Genomic DNA, 17,424 nt, shown 5'->3' on the forward strand with positions numbered 1-17,424 from the left:
TGGAATGAAGCCGCAATATACTCAAATTCTGCACAAAAAGAAAATAGGCTATTAAGATATTCTAACAAATACCTTAAAAGAGCAATTCTTTCCACTACAGCTGCTGCTATAATGACAATTAAGGAAAAAACAGTAAAGGTCAAACTGGATACTGAGAGACCAACCCTCCAAATTTGGAAAAAACTTGAATGCAGAGTCTAACTTTGCCTTGTGGACCTGCCTCTGAAAGAGGGTAAGATGACAGAGCTTTGAAAGAGTTCCCTGTTGACCTTAGCCATAAAAGAAGCTAAACTGAAAAGCAGTCTAATGGTTAAACACTGTGCCACAACACAGCATCAAGGAATACTTTTTCCATAAGTACCTTAATTTGAAAAATTCCAACTTTCTACCTCTAAACATTTCCAATATTGGTTTTCAAAAAAAAAAGAAAAAAGAAAGGCAGAGGAAAAAAAATCTTCCTAACATTTACATTGTTCGTACTGACAATCATTTACAGAACTACATAACATGAACAGCAGTGTCCTAGATTTTGAAAAGCTATTTTATTGCATCAGAAATAGATAGTTTGAATGTAATATCTCAGACATCTTCATTCCATTATGAGGACATAAAATATAAGCGCTTCGTTCCTCTTCACTATCAGAACACAGCTCTGAATACAACCTTTATTTGAAGAAGACAAGGACAAGAGAATTGGAAGAATTGGAGAATTGAGGATTTCTTTGAAAATAGAGTTATTTGTAGAGACCATGAACTGCTGTGAGGAGCACATGCAATTACATGTTTCTGACTTTGACTGCACTATTGAATCACCAGCACATCTTAGAAAGCAGAACAATTTTTAGTTACCACAGGAACATCTGTGAAGGGGGGGTCTTGTCATGACACTCGCCAGTTTACTAAATTAAGACACACTAAATTTGGATGTGGATTGTGCCCAGAAATATGCCCAGACAGCTGTCTTCTGCACCACAATTTACTCTCTCTTTTTTCTTTTTAATATTGTTTCTCACGTTTGGGTACACTAATGCTTTCTGACTATGGACTCTGTAGATGAAATGCTGATATAAGGATGAAATTATGAATTTTGTAGCTCCATATTTGTGATACAGTATATTAAAGGGCTAAAACCATAATTTTGCAACAAAAAATTTCAGTGGCTTTTCACGATATTGTCCTTGCCCCAGAAGGCTTACAGTCAAGTGAGAGTGAAGCCTACTATCCAACCTTTTGTTCCAGTAAAACCATACTACAGTAATTGTGAAAGTAGTACATGGCTGTTAAACCACCTTGTTTTGCAAAGATTGATATTCACTTTGCAAACTTTGTGGACTTGCTTTGGCAAGGAATGGGACTAGCAAGAAGCACTTCACATTTTTAGTCATTGAGATGTTTTCTACTTGCTAGTTTCACCTGAATGAAAGAAGGCGAATTCGTGTCTTGCGCAATAATTTAATATAGAGATGTTTGTTTGACACAGCAGAAGAATAGGAACACTTAGATTTGACTCTCAGACTAGAGAGAAAACATAGTTAAGAATCTCTATCAAAATAAAATTTCACTACCGTATCATATTTTTATTCATTTAGTATACTCCACATACCAATCAGTATAGCTTAATTTATAAGCTACTTAGCTTTATGTCCACAAAAAATGTTTAATTTTAATTCAGGTAGTTAAATAATTTTTCAAATATAGTTTTAGCAATACCATAGACCTGCACAAGCTGGATACTAAAATTTTTTGAGAATTCTGCTTGGATTCTCGCATGCTTTAGTGCTCTCTGTTATATGACAAGAGTTCTACAGAACTGTGTTACTGAAGATGCAAAGTACTCAAGTATCTTCCTTCCCTACACTAGGGATAGTGTGCTGCTGATAATACCCTATATAGATTCACAAAAAGGTTTAGGGTGTTGTGCTAAAATTGTAGCTCTTTGCCCATCAGCCTTAGTGCCTCAGATGACCACTAATAAAAAAAACCCAAAAACTGTGACAGCTGCAATGTATAGGCACTACACAGGTGATGAGCTTTACTCTGCTGGGAACAACTTTCAGTTTTAGAAGCACAGATTAAAATTACTTTCCATCAATTTTCACATATCTCTTGCAGTCATTTGCATTGTAATGAAGAAATAGTTGTTTGAGGGTTTTTTAAAACTGCAACGTTTATATGGATATTAGTGCAAATTGTCTGCTTCTTGTAGCAAAGAGCTGCTGATGACAGTGATCCAGTTAAAACAGAAAACTGCATTTTTCTACAGCACGCTTGATATCCAAGTGAATTAAATCATGTATCCTAATGCTCATGATCTCCTTGCACTGTTTAGGAAAAGGTCACATGTATATACTCTGAAACTGTTTTGTAGATGAGAAATACTAATAAAATGAAATTATTAATTTTATTCTCCTCTTTTCTTTTTCCCCAATGTTGAAGAAGCTACTAGGACCTTCTGTTGTATTTTTATATTTAACATGAATGAGCAATGCTGCATCCAATGCTGGATGAATGCACTTTTCTGTACCTAACCCCTCTAGGGCGGTATATTTTTAATTTACAAATTTACCCTTGAAGAGTAACCAAAAGCTATTGCTAGCACTGAACACAGCAGGTCTGAATAGCAGAAATCTCTTAAATGACAGCATTCTTGGCCTTGTTTTCTGCCTGCCTGATTAGCTACTGATGCTGTTCAAGGTGCTAGCTACGATTTAAAAAGCTCTACATGGCTCAGGATCTGAAAGAGAGCCTTTACACCTGTGCCTCAGGACAGATGGCTTGGCCTGTCTCTCCAGCCCAAATGGGATTGACAGCCCTTCCAGGTCTTAGATCAGGCTCCTTTCTTGGTATGCATTAATTATACAAACACAGACACTAACAGCAGCATGGAACAGCGATATTCTCCCATTCTCCAACAGGCTGTCTAGCCATGAGCACCTGATCTGGGTTTTGCTGCATGTGCCATGCATCCCTCCCCATCTCTCCCATTCCAGTTGGATAAAACCCATCCCACAGCCCCAGATTTCTGCTGCAGGTTTCTAAAAAGTCAGAGACATTTTTTCAACCTATAACAGTGCCTTCACCTTCATGTTGCTGATGATGGAATCTGAGGATTCAGGCATACACCAGATTTACAATGCCTACAGAATGAAATTCTAACTTTTTAGGTAGACACTGGGGAAAGTCAGAGCCCATGTTTGTTTTATCAGCTATCCAATATTTCATATCAGAAAAAGTCTTGAGACAGCTGCTATACATTAACAGAACAAAGAAATAATATATTCTCAGTACAGAAAATTGTCCTGTTTTTCATGATCATATTTTCCAGCCTCATCATGGCAACACAGATGACTAAGATTAGATACCTCTGGTGAGAATACAGAACTAGTCTTAAAAGCATGAAACAATACACACAACAAAATCAAAATAAATCAATGTAGCTATATAAATATTATCTCCAGATTTTAACTGGTGTTAGAAGGACCTAGTGTAGAAGAAAAAACAGAAAATAAATAAAACTCAAACATTTTGCTTATTTGGAAATTGAATTCTATTCCCTGCGTGTGGTGGTAAGCTGCCTTCTACAACACTCTATGAACAACAGAGACTACTGAACTCCACTAGGTTGATATACAATAGTCTTTGTAAATCTAACTACTTTTTCTTTGTGTATCTTTTACAATTTTTTAAAATGATACAGCACTGAGGATACAAAGACCTATTAAGCTTAACAGGTGCAATTCAAAAAGCTTATTAAATGCAGTAACTACTGCCTTGCTCAGTCTATCATGATAGTGACTGCAGATCTGATGATCCCTGATGAAAAGCTCTTAGTAATTATTTTTCTTTTAACAAGAAATATGAACAGCCTCTTTCTCCTAACTACATTTTAAAAGACCTCAAAAAACAAATCCCCTCTTCAACCAACCTAATTTTTAAATACAATGCAGTTACCTGTCATGTTGCAGTAAACTTTCAAAGGTCCCAGTGTCCCACTGCCATCTGGATCTATCCAGTAGTAATTTGAAGTTCTGCCCAAGTGTTTGTATGCTTCACAAGAGAGTTCATAAATAGCTGAAATGAAATAAAACAGACCAATAAGAATAGTTTTAACCTGGGGAAAAAAAAATTCTTAGGACAATTAATGGATCCTGTTTATATACAAAGAATTGTACCTCTGACATTAAAGCAATATCAGTGAGGTTCACAGAAAACAAAGCATCTTTCCAAAATAATAGAAGTGACAAAAAACTTGCAGGACATAATTTCTACTTTTGTAATGTGAGGAAAAACCAGAATAGGAAGACAATTCTAACAACTTGGGGAGAGAGAAGAAAAATAATACTTTTTCAATAATGTATTTAAACCATTTTAAACAATATAGTTCATAACGTTGCTTATATTCTTGTTTAAGTTTCTATTGCTTCTATTGATACAACATACTTTCCCTAAATCTTTTTTTCAAGAGATACTAAAAGAGCTTATGAGTTTCCTTCCTGTACATTTTTAATTGTTCATGTTTTATTACTCAGAATAACTCAGAACAACACTGAGTTTCAAAATTGTGAAATTTCTCCCTACCTACAATACCTGTCTCTACATAGCTATGCAATTACTTTATTATATACATACAGAACTAATTTTCAGGCCCAGCAAGGTCTGAAATGTCACAGTATTTGCTGGAATAAGTTTCATTGATTTAGTAGACAGGTTTGTTTCAGTTTTTCCTTGAATACTGCTTTCTATTCCAAGTCATAAAATTGTTTGTCAAAATGTATGATGATCAGCTCAGACATAATAAGCATTGTAGATAGAATATTTTCAAGTAATTCCCATATTTTCTTACAAATGTAGAGTTTTTACAATATTATGTGCATTAAATATGAAAAAATAATTTTAGGCTAATAAAAAGTAAAACTGATAATTTATAGAAATTGTTGTGTGTGCGTATATGCATAAAAAATGGTGAATTACATAGATATTTTCATATACAATTCTCTAAAAATGAATATGTAATGCTGCTTTGTTTTTAAGGACCAGATGGCACAGCTTTTTTGTTTGGAATCAATCAATCAGCTGCTAAAAGAAATGAAATGTTTGTTTAACTAGACTTCATATCCACTCTAAAAATTCATCTAATTTGTTGGCAATTCTTGCAAGCAATCTCTTTTCTAGGACTGGCTTTATTTCAAATGTCCATAAGGATGAACAGTTTTGCTGGGCTCTGATGATGATGAGTGTCTGGTCACACACACACATTTAAAGTCCTTTAACCAAATATCAAGACATGGGAAGGAAAGTGGAGTTAAGAAAAATAGCAATTGTTGATGTGGCACAAATGCAAGGCTAAAGGCTGTTATCTATCTACAATTTCCTTGTGATGCTAAAAGAGGAGGAATTTCCTGGAAAGTTTTAAGTGTTCATTAGAGGATACAAAGTCAATTTTATACAAGTAGATTACACTTTAATTAAATTGTAAAACATTTCAAGACATTTCCCCTTTCTCCACAAACAAAAGTCAACATATTCTTCCATTATCAAGGAGACTCTGTGTCTGTTTTCAGGCACTTCATGCAGAATTCATGCAGAATTCATAACCTGTTTAGTTCAGAAGTGTTTCCCTCACTTTCTACACACTATCTAAAAAATGTCATAAAATACTAACTCCATCAATGTATAACTGTTGTGATACTGACAGGCAAATTTTAATGGATGCACTCCAAGTCAAGTCAAGCAGATAAGAAATATTGTTTGTGATCTTAATGAAGTTTTGTGCTTTCATTTTCTAAACTCTTTCAGAAAATCAGGGGAGCGTTGTCTCTGTAGTAACCAGACCTTTATGTAAGGCCATATGACATTTTTATCCAAGTTTGCTGCTTTTGAGAACACAGGCCAGTTTTTGTATAGACATACTGCTACAACTCAGAAAAAAACACTAAAGAGTGTTATATGGAAGTCAAATGTTTTTTATAGAAAATTATTGGGGTTAGATATGACACCCTTTCTGTTCTTCTAGAATGGGAGAAATAGAAAGTGGTATGTAGGTGACTAGTTTTATAGCACAGAAAAGGCTACTTTTTAATAAGTCAGCTTTGTTAAACTTCAGCATTATGTTGAACACTAACTAATAAAAATAAAGATTGCTCTTCAAATGAAGGCAAAATAATGGGATATTTTAAACAATTTCAACTTGTGAAAAGTGTTATGAGTGTGGGATAATTTTCTGGGAGGTATTATGCATATGTATAGAATCCTAAAATTAAGGTTGGCAAAGTCCTTTAAAATCATCATGTCCAACCATCAACCTATCACCACCACTATGTTCACTACCAAACTGTTGGAATCTGTGGTATTGATGATTCTGAGATTGTAAAAAGTCTCTGTCTTTCTGCCCCGTTGCCAAAGAAGAAGTCATAATTCGTCTGTGCTGGTTTTCAAGGTTGTTTATTCTTGCTTATCTATAACATGTTCTGCTGCCCTGCCGCAGGTCTGTCCTGCAGGGCAGCGTGTGGGGCTCTGCCCCCAGTGGGATGTTACAAACATTATATACCAGAAACTACATGTGCTGTATTTACAATAATGTGCCAATATCTATCATCTACGTTGAACAGTGTGTCTCCAGCCTAAACCAATGGAAAAATGCCAACACTACAGTGAAACATGGAGGGCATGAAGAAGGAGAAAAAGGACAAGACACATGCATTTTCCTCCATCTTGTCCCCTCTGAACCCCTAATCTAGAATCCTAAAATTTTACTGTTGCACCCGTGCTACACTTAATTATTACTCATATCAAACACTCAGAGCTTGTAATTTATCCTGTAAGATTGAAAACTCTTTTCCATGGACAGAGATCACAGACAGTGTCTCTCAGGGCTCTGTACAGGGGGTTCCTGACCCCCTGACAGGGTCCCAGGCCTTCCAGAGCAGCCAGAGGGAAGCTCTGGATTCCCACACTAAACCATGTCCTCAAAGTGCTGAATCCACAGGTTTCATTGAAGAGTTCCAGGGATGATGATTTCACCACTTCCCTAGCAGTATGTTCCAATGCTTTCTGTGACTCTAAACCCCTCTGGCACAACTTGAGGCCATTTATGTAGATGCATAAAGATCTTAAAAATGGGAATCAATAAAAATGTAAAGGTAGGTACCAGCGCAGTGAGCAGTAACAAAAATCACTTCACAGAAACGTAGGATCAAAGTGAAGGGACAAGTGAATTTCATATGCTGACAAAATAACTGGTAATTAAAGGTGCAATAGGAAACAGGAGTCATGTTCCAGGGTATGAAGACAATTGATGACAGAAAGAGATATTATTGTTGACTTTGGATGGCAAAGGGTAGCCACTTTAAAAGAAAAGAAAAGAAAAAAAGAATAAAGAAAATAACCACAGCAGCAAGCATCAGGCAGAAGGCAACTCTGAAACAGAGGAAAGTAAGACATGATACCAAGATCTCAAAGTGGATGATGACATAGAAAGGAAGACAGCAGAGGATCATTTTATCAGCCACTACTTGCTTTTGTAAATGTTACACAAGAAGATCAGTAGTGTGTAAAACAGAGAGCAGGTGAAAATAGAAATTAAGAAACTCAAAGAAAACCTAGAGAAGATGAAAGGACAAACATTTAAGGAGTGCTGATTTAGAAGTCACCCAAGCACACTAAAATAGAGAAGAAAATGAATACAGAATACAAGGAAGAGACCATGGCAGAATCAAAACTGCTTAAATGAGAAAACTGGTAAAGGTTACAATAAAAAGGCAAAAAACCTAACTGAGCTAAGAAAAGGCAAGAAAGCAGAATGTAAGACTGGGATATACAGTGTTCACATGTGAATGAGGACAAATGGTTCATATATCCACATACAGAGGAGGCAGAGGGAGAGAGGGAAGGGCCTTGTAGTGCTGACTCCATCTGGAAGGTAGGAAAGAAAAATAAAAAACAAAAAAAGTTGAAGAACTGAGGACACAACGGCAGCAGATTTTTGCTTTTCAAGCCAGTAGAAGTGAAAGCCAAAAATGTATATTTGCTTTCTTGGTACCTGGTCCAAATACACAACATATGTATTCTTAAGGGACTTCAGAATAGTAGTAAACCTCAAAATCTTCCAAGCTGAATATAAAACTCATGGGCACCCTGATGTCCAGAAAGGCTATTTCTAGCATAATAAATCTAGCTGTCAGTTTGTTAGGGTTTTTCAAAGGTCACTTATATTCTTTCTGAGGAGAATAGAGAGAAAAACCCCACCCTGCAAACAGCATCTTCACTCTTTACATGCTTTTGTATTGCATCTAAAATTGTCTACAAGCTGCAAGAGGTGAAAACCTGTTCAGAACAGTGATAGAAGCTCTTAGAGTAAGGGAAAAAGTATGCACAAAAAGAATCACAACTAAAAAGAGAAGAGCACCAAAAAAGGCAATAGCTTTTTTAAAGTTTAATCTCCTCAATAATACAGTTTAAGCTGAGACCACCAAATCCATTCCATGATAAAGTTTGAAAGGGTTTTCTGTGTTCCAACATGCAGATAAAATGTTTTAAAACCATAAACATAAAATATATAAATTTCACTGTATCTTTCTGTGTGAAGCATCAAGCTTCTCTAAGCTTCTTGATCTAGGCAGAAAATCCAGCCATTTTAATTAGCTAACAAATGCAACTATGAATGCATTTTGAAATTCACCATTTACTAAACTAACATTCACAACAGTGGATTTGAATGAGCATGGCTTGAGGGGAAAAGTATCTTTTCTTAGAAAATCTTGATCAGGTAGCTAGGCTAAGGGAGAACAGCCTAGAATGAAACAAATACTAACAACAAACCTTGTTTGTTAGTATTAGCACAGACTTTAGGAGCATTTTCATTACTGCCTTTCTTCATGGGTTCTGAACACCAAAGGGGATGTGGTGATGGATGGGGAAGTCAACACTCATTTCTGAGTCTTTAGGACCCTCTATTTTAAACACTAGAGGAAAAGCAAATAGTTCAAAAAAGAGTTCGCAGAATAGTTTTTTCCAGCTCAAGAATGTTAGCCAAAAGTTGGAAATAATCAACACCTCTTCGATTTCGGTGGCTCTTAAGTGATTGAGGGAAGCAGATGTTCTCACTCCTGTTTTACTTTCTGACTGGTGTAAAGATCAAGGGATAGTTATAGTGCACAGGTGGCAGAGCTGCTGGTTATCTCCAAAAAAACAGAATAGCTGAATGACAAAAAGCATTTAGAAACCTTGTGGCCCTATATGATGTTCCCATAAAATTTCATTAGCACCTTGGTGAACTACAGTTTTTCCATCACTCTGCAAAAAGGCAGCTTTAATTTTAGGGCTGACAAACAGCCTCCTTTTATAAGTGCAAAGCTCATTATAAATAGATTACCTAGCATGACAGTCTGCACTATGTGACTCAATGAATGTGTTGCAATATGTTTTGTTTCTGTCAGTGAATGTGGTTGCTGCAGGGAATACACTCCTTTAAACATCTGCTAATATAGGAGTAAATCTCAGCTTTACAGGAACATAGCAAAGGTGTAGATACAGAAAAATGGATGGAATTAAATGGCAGCAAAAGTGACAAAAACAGGCAATGCATCAGATCCACAAAGTCCAGCTATGTCTCTCCAGCACTTCCATCTTCTTGGAAAAATACTAAAAGCTAAATAGACTGTGAGGTGCTTGGGTTTATGTAGCTCAAACTGGTTTCAACTCTTGAGCCCTGAAAGCACAAACATACAATGAAGGGGAAAATGCTCCAAGCTTACCCAAAACCTAGCTGCACAGTGAAATGTCATACCTAAAATTTATTTTAAAAGACTAAAATAAGGTTTGTTGCTTTATTACAACATCTATTCAGAAGGTAACTGGAAAATGGAAAATGTTAAAAATAAATTTTTATATATCAATACATGTACACTGTAAGTTCCTGCTCTGTCAGCAGAATTTTCTCTCTGTGAACATCTACATTAAACCTATACACATCCTTTAGTCATTCCAATGCTATGTGGTAGAGGAATCATGTCTTACAATTCTTTTTAGATAAGTTAAAAGAACTAGATATTTCATCATAGTTAAAGCAAGTTATATGAGAGAAAAATATCCTTCTGTATTCTGACAGAAGGAATACACACAGCTGTTGCATTGCTGTACTACCTCAAGTATATTAAAAAGTTTTTAAAAAGATCTACAAAAAGCCAACATGATGCAACACTACTTCAATGTTCTTGCTGTTCTATAGGACAGTGTCTGTAATGGTCAGAACCAAGCCTTTTGTCTGCCAGTTTTTCTAAGCCTGGATATAAAAATTCTAAGCCTGGATATAAAAATTCTGTAGTGTGGTACTCAACATTATAATGTCTAAGAGCAGGAAAAAGAAAATAAATGTAAAATAAATTTAAATAATTTAAAAGAAATAATTTTAATTTAAAAATTAAATAAATCGTAAATAAATAAATTTAATTTTAATTAAATAATTTAAAAGTAAAATAAATTTAAAAATCTATTCAACAGTTATAGTTAACTTAAAATAAGCACATGTACTGTTAAAGTCAGAGAAAAATAAGTGTGAACAAGTATTGACTTTTACATCTCACACTGTGAGATGACTTTCAGATATGACTTTGAGATGAAATGTTTTCTGATGTAGTGTTTACCAGGTTCCAAAATATTAGCGGTACCCTTGTTCATTTGCTATTGGAAAAGAGAATGTGGTTGAAATTTCTGCTGAACATTCCTGGCTTTGCCCTCTCCGCCTTTTTAGGCTGCCAGTTTACAGAAGCTCACAACCCCTTCAGCTATGAGAGCTGAAGTCAAAAATTAATTACAAATCAAAACCCAAGGAAAATCACCTACTACCAGCATCCAAAAAACTCATTAGTCAGACAGTGACAGAAGGAGGAAATGAAAGCTAAGGAAGAAACAGTCACAATTCTGATATAGGATACTATATGCATCTACAAGTCTATGAGTTATTTGAATACACTTCTACTTATCATTCTAAGTTTATGTACACTCATCTGAAAAAGAGCTCCAAAACATTAAAAATACCTAACACAATCTGATCCTGCAAAAAGTTCTAAAATAACCATGACCTTTTCTCACAATTTTTACTTATTACACAATAATCTTAATGTAAAAAAAAAAAACAAAAGGTAATGAAACACCTTATTTGCTTTCTGCACACTGCCAAAGACCCCTTTAAAAAGTCTTTCTTATTAAAAAGTATCTTGAAAAATATTTCTTAAAATAACACCCTCCCCCAAATAAAAGGTGGCAGTGAAGAACAAAGATAAAACCCTAACTAGACAAAAAAATTGTCTTGCAACCACAACAGTAGTTGTTCATACTAAATTTATGATGGACTCTTAGACAGAGCAAGTTCTGCATCACCAGAAGTGAATCACCACAAGCCACACACCAAACATCAGGTTACCTAGATGAGGAAAACCATAGGAAGCAGCAATTTCAGCAGAATACACGGCTCTAGCAGGACAAAGCTGTAAGACCTTCAAGGCTGCTGGCCCTCACAGCAGCTGTGGCTGCTCTGGACAGGCCAGAGCAGTCGAAATAGGCCAGCATACCCAGCTGGCTGCAGTACTGAATTTCTGTGCCCAGTCTATGAGCACTTGGAAACTACACCTGGATGTGCCAACAACTGCAGTGAAGTTCATGTGGATGAAGAAAACTTATCCTCTCAATGAGCTGCAGCTTTATGAACATCCTAAATATAGTGTTTACTCAAACTGGACATCTGGATCTACTGTGATGCCTAAGGGAACTCCAGAAATTTATTTATGAAGAAATACATTACTCTAGATGCAGTTAGTTACAAGTCATTCAGCTACAACCAAGTGACTTTCCAGGTAAAAAACAAGGACTAAGAAAGTGTCCAAATGTGACATGTCCTTGCCATAGCAGTATCACCTTATTATTAAAAACATTGGAAAACAGAAAACCTGCCTTTCCTGACTTCACACATAACCAAAAATTTGAGTAGACTAAAACCTCTGAATCCCTGAGTGTAATACAATTTGTGTGCTCATGTTTTATCTGCAAGAAGACTAATTTGCTCCGTTCTTAAAGAAATGTTGCTATACATGAACAGCCACTCAGCAAAAAATGCAATTTTCACATGTAAGTGCCATCAGGCAATTGGTAAGTTTCACTGTATATAAGAGAACTGGAGAAAATTAGATGGTATCATGAACAAGTCCATCAAATTGCAGATGTGTATGACACGGCCCATGCTTTAGCCACTGATTTTTCAGTTGTTGTAAAACTCAGATCAAGCACTATTTTTCAGCCATGACTAGGTTGCCTCCTCAGCCAGAAGTTGAATTGAGCTACTGCAGTCCCAGAAGTACAAGCAAAAGCAATCCCTGGCATCTTTAAATACTTTTTCAGTGAAACTGGTATTTGTTTATTTGGGTTGCCATCATTATAGGGGCCCTTGGTTTACTCTCATAGCTAACTAGGGCAAGAACATGAATTCTAAGAACTCAAAAGTTTCATCATTTCACTGTCATCACATGACATTAGCAAGAGTCTTTTCCACATCACACAACTATTTCACTCGTGACAGTCCAAATAAAAAGTTAACTTAACAGCCTTCAATTCTGTTACCCTCAACATCCCATGAAATAAATAAATAAATAAATAAATAAATAAATAAATAAATAATCAAACAAATCATTCTACAAGATTATTCCTGGAAAAGGTAGTTCAATTACTCAATCTATATCTGAAGAAACAAGTGCTGAGATAAAAAGCAGAATCATTTTTGGTCATAATTAGCATAATATCAGAATCACATGGCTGTGGTGAACCTCAAAGATAATTTAATCCACCTCTGAAAAAAACCCCAATTACATCCATGTAATATTCCTGACATAGTCTGGTTTAAAATGATGTAAATTCCTTGACACATCAAGGCACCCTAGAGCTCCAGCAGCCCTTCAGTATTAGGATTTGTTCAACTCTCTACACTGTGGGGCTGTTCTACTGCAACTTAAACTTATAATTTCTCTTTTTATTTGCAATGAATTTGGTGGATAAGTTACTGTACTCCTCCTTGCAACCATCTTTTGTCTATTTGCAGTCACAAATCTTTTTCTACATTAAAATGGCCAAGTTTGTTCATTTTGATCACTGGTTGCATTTTCTAGGTGCAATATTATTTTCTCTCTTCTCTGGATTCTCCTTTGTTTTTCATGAAAATTGAAACTGGCCAGCACAGCCAGATTAATTTGCACATTCCACAATTTTTACTTCTGTTAATTCAACCCTAAATTATATTTTCTTCATTCACAGAATCATAAGCAATGAACTACAAGGCAAATCAGCCACCAAGAACCGTCACTCCTACAAAACTGAATTTAAAAAGTGAAACGTGAGTCAGCAGTTTTCCTCAACCATTGCTTCTACAACTGGTTAATCTTCTCAAGCATAGTCCTTCCCAATGCTCAGTAGCTTTGCAACTCAAAATCACTAATATGATGTTGCCCTGTTCTTTGAAAATTTTAAAGTTCCATTAAAAGTTTTCTACGCCTTCTGATGTTTACATATTTCTATTGGAGTTCTTATGCACTGTTCATGTAAATAATGATTGTTTTGCATTCTTCTCTGTGGGAGGAGAGAATTGAGGGACTGTTGGTTTGACCAATGTAGTTGGAGAAGTGGCAATTTAATCCTCTAATCCACTGTCACTTTTAGAATTCTATATATTGTGAGGTCAGAAATAAAAGTTACTTCCTTTTGCTCTTTTGATCTTAGTGTGAGTACGCGAGTTATTTTGCGTCATAGTGTGACAAAATAGCTTCCCAAAGGAAAAACATTCTTATAGTTTGCATATTTACAGAATAGTGTACATATAGTATTATATACACACACACATATATATATATATATATATGAATCCTAGAAATAAACTGTGGGAATAGAAAATGTTATATAAATAGACAGCACGATTTTAAATTTTTTTTTTATTTTTAATTTTTTTTATTTAATAGGGAAGGTAAACCAACAGAGGTAATTTTAGTTCTTTTTATCTGGATTAGTGTTCATTTCTGTCCACGGTTGCATTGGCTCTCATGCCACTAAAACTTTGCAAAAGCAAAGCTCCTTCATGACTGAGCATAAACCTCCCTCGCTCTGCCATTGATCTAAGCTTCAGCCTTCTAAAAGCTTCTACATCTTCCTCACACGCTCCCTCTGCCTTCTACTGTGAGCTAGTGAACTTAGAAAGTGTTCTCACCATTAGCACAATATCCAAAATATGCCCCATAGAAACAGAAATTAAATTAAAAGCAGTAAAAATATAAACAAGATATATAGAAATTTGCAGATTTTGTGTCAAGTTTACTCTAGGCTCAGTTATGTCAGTGATAAACATGACAATTACCATTGTGGTAAAAAAGGAAACAAAATAAAGGCTTTGCCATTAAAGTGAGGAAGAGAGCATAAGTTTATTTGCCACTGGGATAATAAGGAAAATTACTGCTATAGGGGTAAAAACTGCAATTTGAGCTACTACACAGTAGCTCAACCCAGGAATTTGCTATGAATACGGAAAAAGCCAACCCATTAATGGCAAAATGAAAGGTGCTTCTGTTTCTCTCTCAACTTTGTTCTTTGCTTTGGGCTGGGAGAAGGGGAGGAAGAGAGAAATGAATTTAAATACAAATGAGTGAACCAAAATGGATTTTTAAACAAATTTAGCAGTGATTTTAAATTACAAGCCATAGATTAGACAATTAGCATCTTTGTAACAGTGTCAGCCTACAGACATCACAAGAACGTATAATTACACATAAATTTTTAACAAGGTACTTTTGTGAATTAAGTCATCCAAGGATACACAAGCACAAAAACCCCAACCAAACAAAAAAAAAAAAAATCCCCAAAAATCCAAAACCAAGCATGGGTTTTGGGACTGAACAAAACACCATTCAGGACAGAAATGGCACAATTTCATTTTTAATCTGGATAGTGTTGGACATTTGTATAGCTATAATTCATTCCTGAGCCCTGCATCTGAGAGGGAAAATTGTCAGAGAAGCTCAGATATTCACCATACTTGTGGTGATCTTACACTGGGCCCAGGCACAGAAAGCTTCAGATCCGCTTGGAGCTAGTTTGAGTCTTCTGCAGCTGGGAGGTAACAGGAACACTGCCAACACCATCTTGTTCCCTTATTCCTCCTATCCCTCTCTTCCATGCAAAAAGCTTCAAGGTTGGTATAAAAACACATTTTGAAAATCCATACCCTTAAAGCAAAAGTATGAGTTCTACTCCAGTTCTCATTTACTTCATATTGGCAGGGTAATGGAAAGCAGAAGAGACAAGGGCCAAACCTTGGCTTTACAATTTCCCATTCATGTAATACAGATCCTTGGTTACTCTCTACAGTGAACACAGACACACTAGTGAAAACCTCAGCAAATTATACCAGGGCCAAAGCAGAGGCTATAACACCAGTAAAGTCAGGTCAAAGATACAGAGTATCTGGAATCTTATTTTAGCACAATAAATCTGTAAGTGGCTACAAGTAGCAAAGACACTGAATAAACCAAAGTATTCTCCCTCACTAAGTATATTGTGGTTCTTTCCTGCCATGGATATCAGAGCATTTGATCTCTCTTCAGACCTGAGTATCCTAATCAATGTTAAATAATGCTCAGATGAACATGGAGATATTCTCATAACCCAGATTTGAAAGAGACTGTAGTGTCAGTTTTTGGTTGTTCACAAATATTACTGTTCCCAAAATCCATTACCCACATGTTCATTTATAGGACTGTAATCCAGTTTCATTTTTACCAGCTTCAATAGTTGTAATTATCACCATTTCCTGCCCCTTTCCTTTTCTACCCCAGATCCCTAAATGTTTGTTGTATCTGATCTTCTCAAAATCAGCAATCCTGTGAAGGAAATTATGATACCTTTCTTGGCTGTATTTACTGAATACAAGGTATACTTGAGGGAAACGACAAGTTATTGGAAAAAAATCCCAAAAAAACCAACAAGTGGTTAAATAAAATTTCTTACAAATCTCAATTGAAAAGCTTACATTTGAAACAAACCCAAACACTAAAGCACAGAACAATAGCTTACCTACATAACCACTACTATGCACACAGACTGACAGACACCTAGACGAATAATGGGTTTTCCAGCGGAGCTGCACTCCTATTTCTATGAACAGCAAAGAGCTATAACATTATGAAAGCAAATCCTCACATCAGCATTTACATTATCTCAATCAAAATGTCCTCTATCAATATAACACCAATTTAGAAGAAATGTATCATATTTGTCATTTCCATGAATCACTACACAACTTGCACTGCCAACAGAATTCAACAATTTAAACTGACATAAAAATATCAACAGAAACATCTGTTTCACATCCCTTTTTTTCATGCTTTCTCTCTGATGTTTTCAAATGGGAATGACTGTGTCCTGGCAACTTCCTATAAATCACTTTTACATCTTTTTCACCTAATGGATGAGCTGTGAGATTAGTAAGATGTTAGATGGGTACCTTGGGGGCTGCCCTGGTTGGCACACACTCTACTTTGTTAGTATCTGTTTCAATAGCAGCACTGCAGAGTATTAATTTAGACTATTTACTAAGGAGATGAGAATATAGAGAAAGTGTCAGGTTCTGAGAAAAAAATGCCCATCTGCACACCGGCAGAGGAGATCAGAGAACAAATGGCAGAGCAGAAGCCAGAATAATACCCTGCCAGGCTGCTCCCAGGCCCACCACAGGAGCCATCAAACCATTCAAGCCCATCTGACTCAAATCAAGGATGCACACAAGTAAAAAAAATCCTGTCTGGGGCTGTCACAGCACAGCCTCAGCTGCAGCAAGTGGGCATGGAGCCCATCACCCCTATCACCAGAAGCCATGGGTAGCAGCTCTCCCCAAAATCTTTCAGACCAAGGGAGCTTCTGCCTTGGAAGGTGATCAAGAATTTCTGCCATGCATCATGGGATGCATGAACAACATAGCTCAGGATTGTACAAGACTTATAGGATATTTAGGGATGGAATTAAAGGCGGGAAAAAACAGAGGGCTAGACATTTTGGAGAAGGAAAAAGGTTCAGAGAAAAAAGAAGGGTAAGTATAAATAGTGGTGTGGTAAGTATGCTTGCCTGGTTGCGTCCTGCATCTGATCAGCACAGTCTATCCTGCTTTCTTGTTAAATTCCTTTCCAAATCTTTCCTGGGCATGGCGCTCCCATGTGCACTCGTGTGTGAGTATGTGGCTGTGAAAACAGATTGAGGAGGAAAATAATCAGAGCAATGATTAGAGAAAGAATGATGAAAGGGGCAAAACAAACTGTTGAGATTGATAGGAAAGCACAAAGAACTTGAGAAACCTTAAAATGGGGGTGACAGAAGAGGGCTTGGAAAGGGGAGGAGTAGTTAAGA

The 17,424-nt window shown here is 36.2% G+C and overlaps 1 protein-coding gene across 2 annotated transcripts in view; it reads right to left on the reverse strand.

Annotated features, from left to right (window-relative positions):
• The window catches only part of CNTNAP2 (contactin associated protein 2), a 1,027,622-nt gene that overhangs the window by 324,971 nt on the left and 685,227 nt on the right, over positions 1-17,424 (reverse strand). For both annotated transcript variants that reach the window (XM_072924024.1, NM_001193337.1), the window contains 1 exon segment: positions 3,952-4,071. In XM_072924024.1, the coding sequence (XP_072780125.1) occupies positions 3,952-4,071 (120 nt within the window).

The sequence above is a fragment of the Taeniopygia guttata genome, chromosome 2 (genome assembly GCF_048771995.1).
Source record: "Taeniopygia guttata chromosome 2, bTaeGut7.mat, whole genome shotgun sequence".
Lineage (NCBI taxonomy): Eukaryota > Metazoa > Chordata > Aves > Passeriformes > Estrildidae > Taeniopygia > Taeniopygia guttata.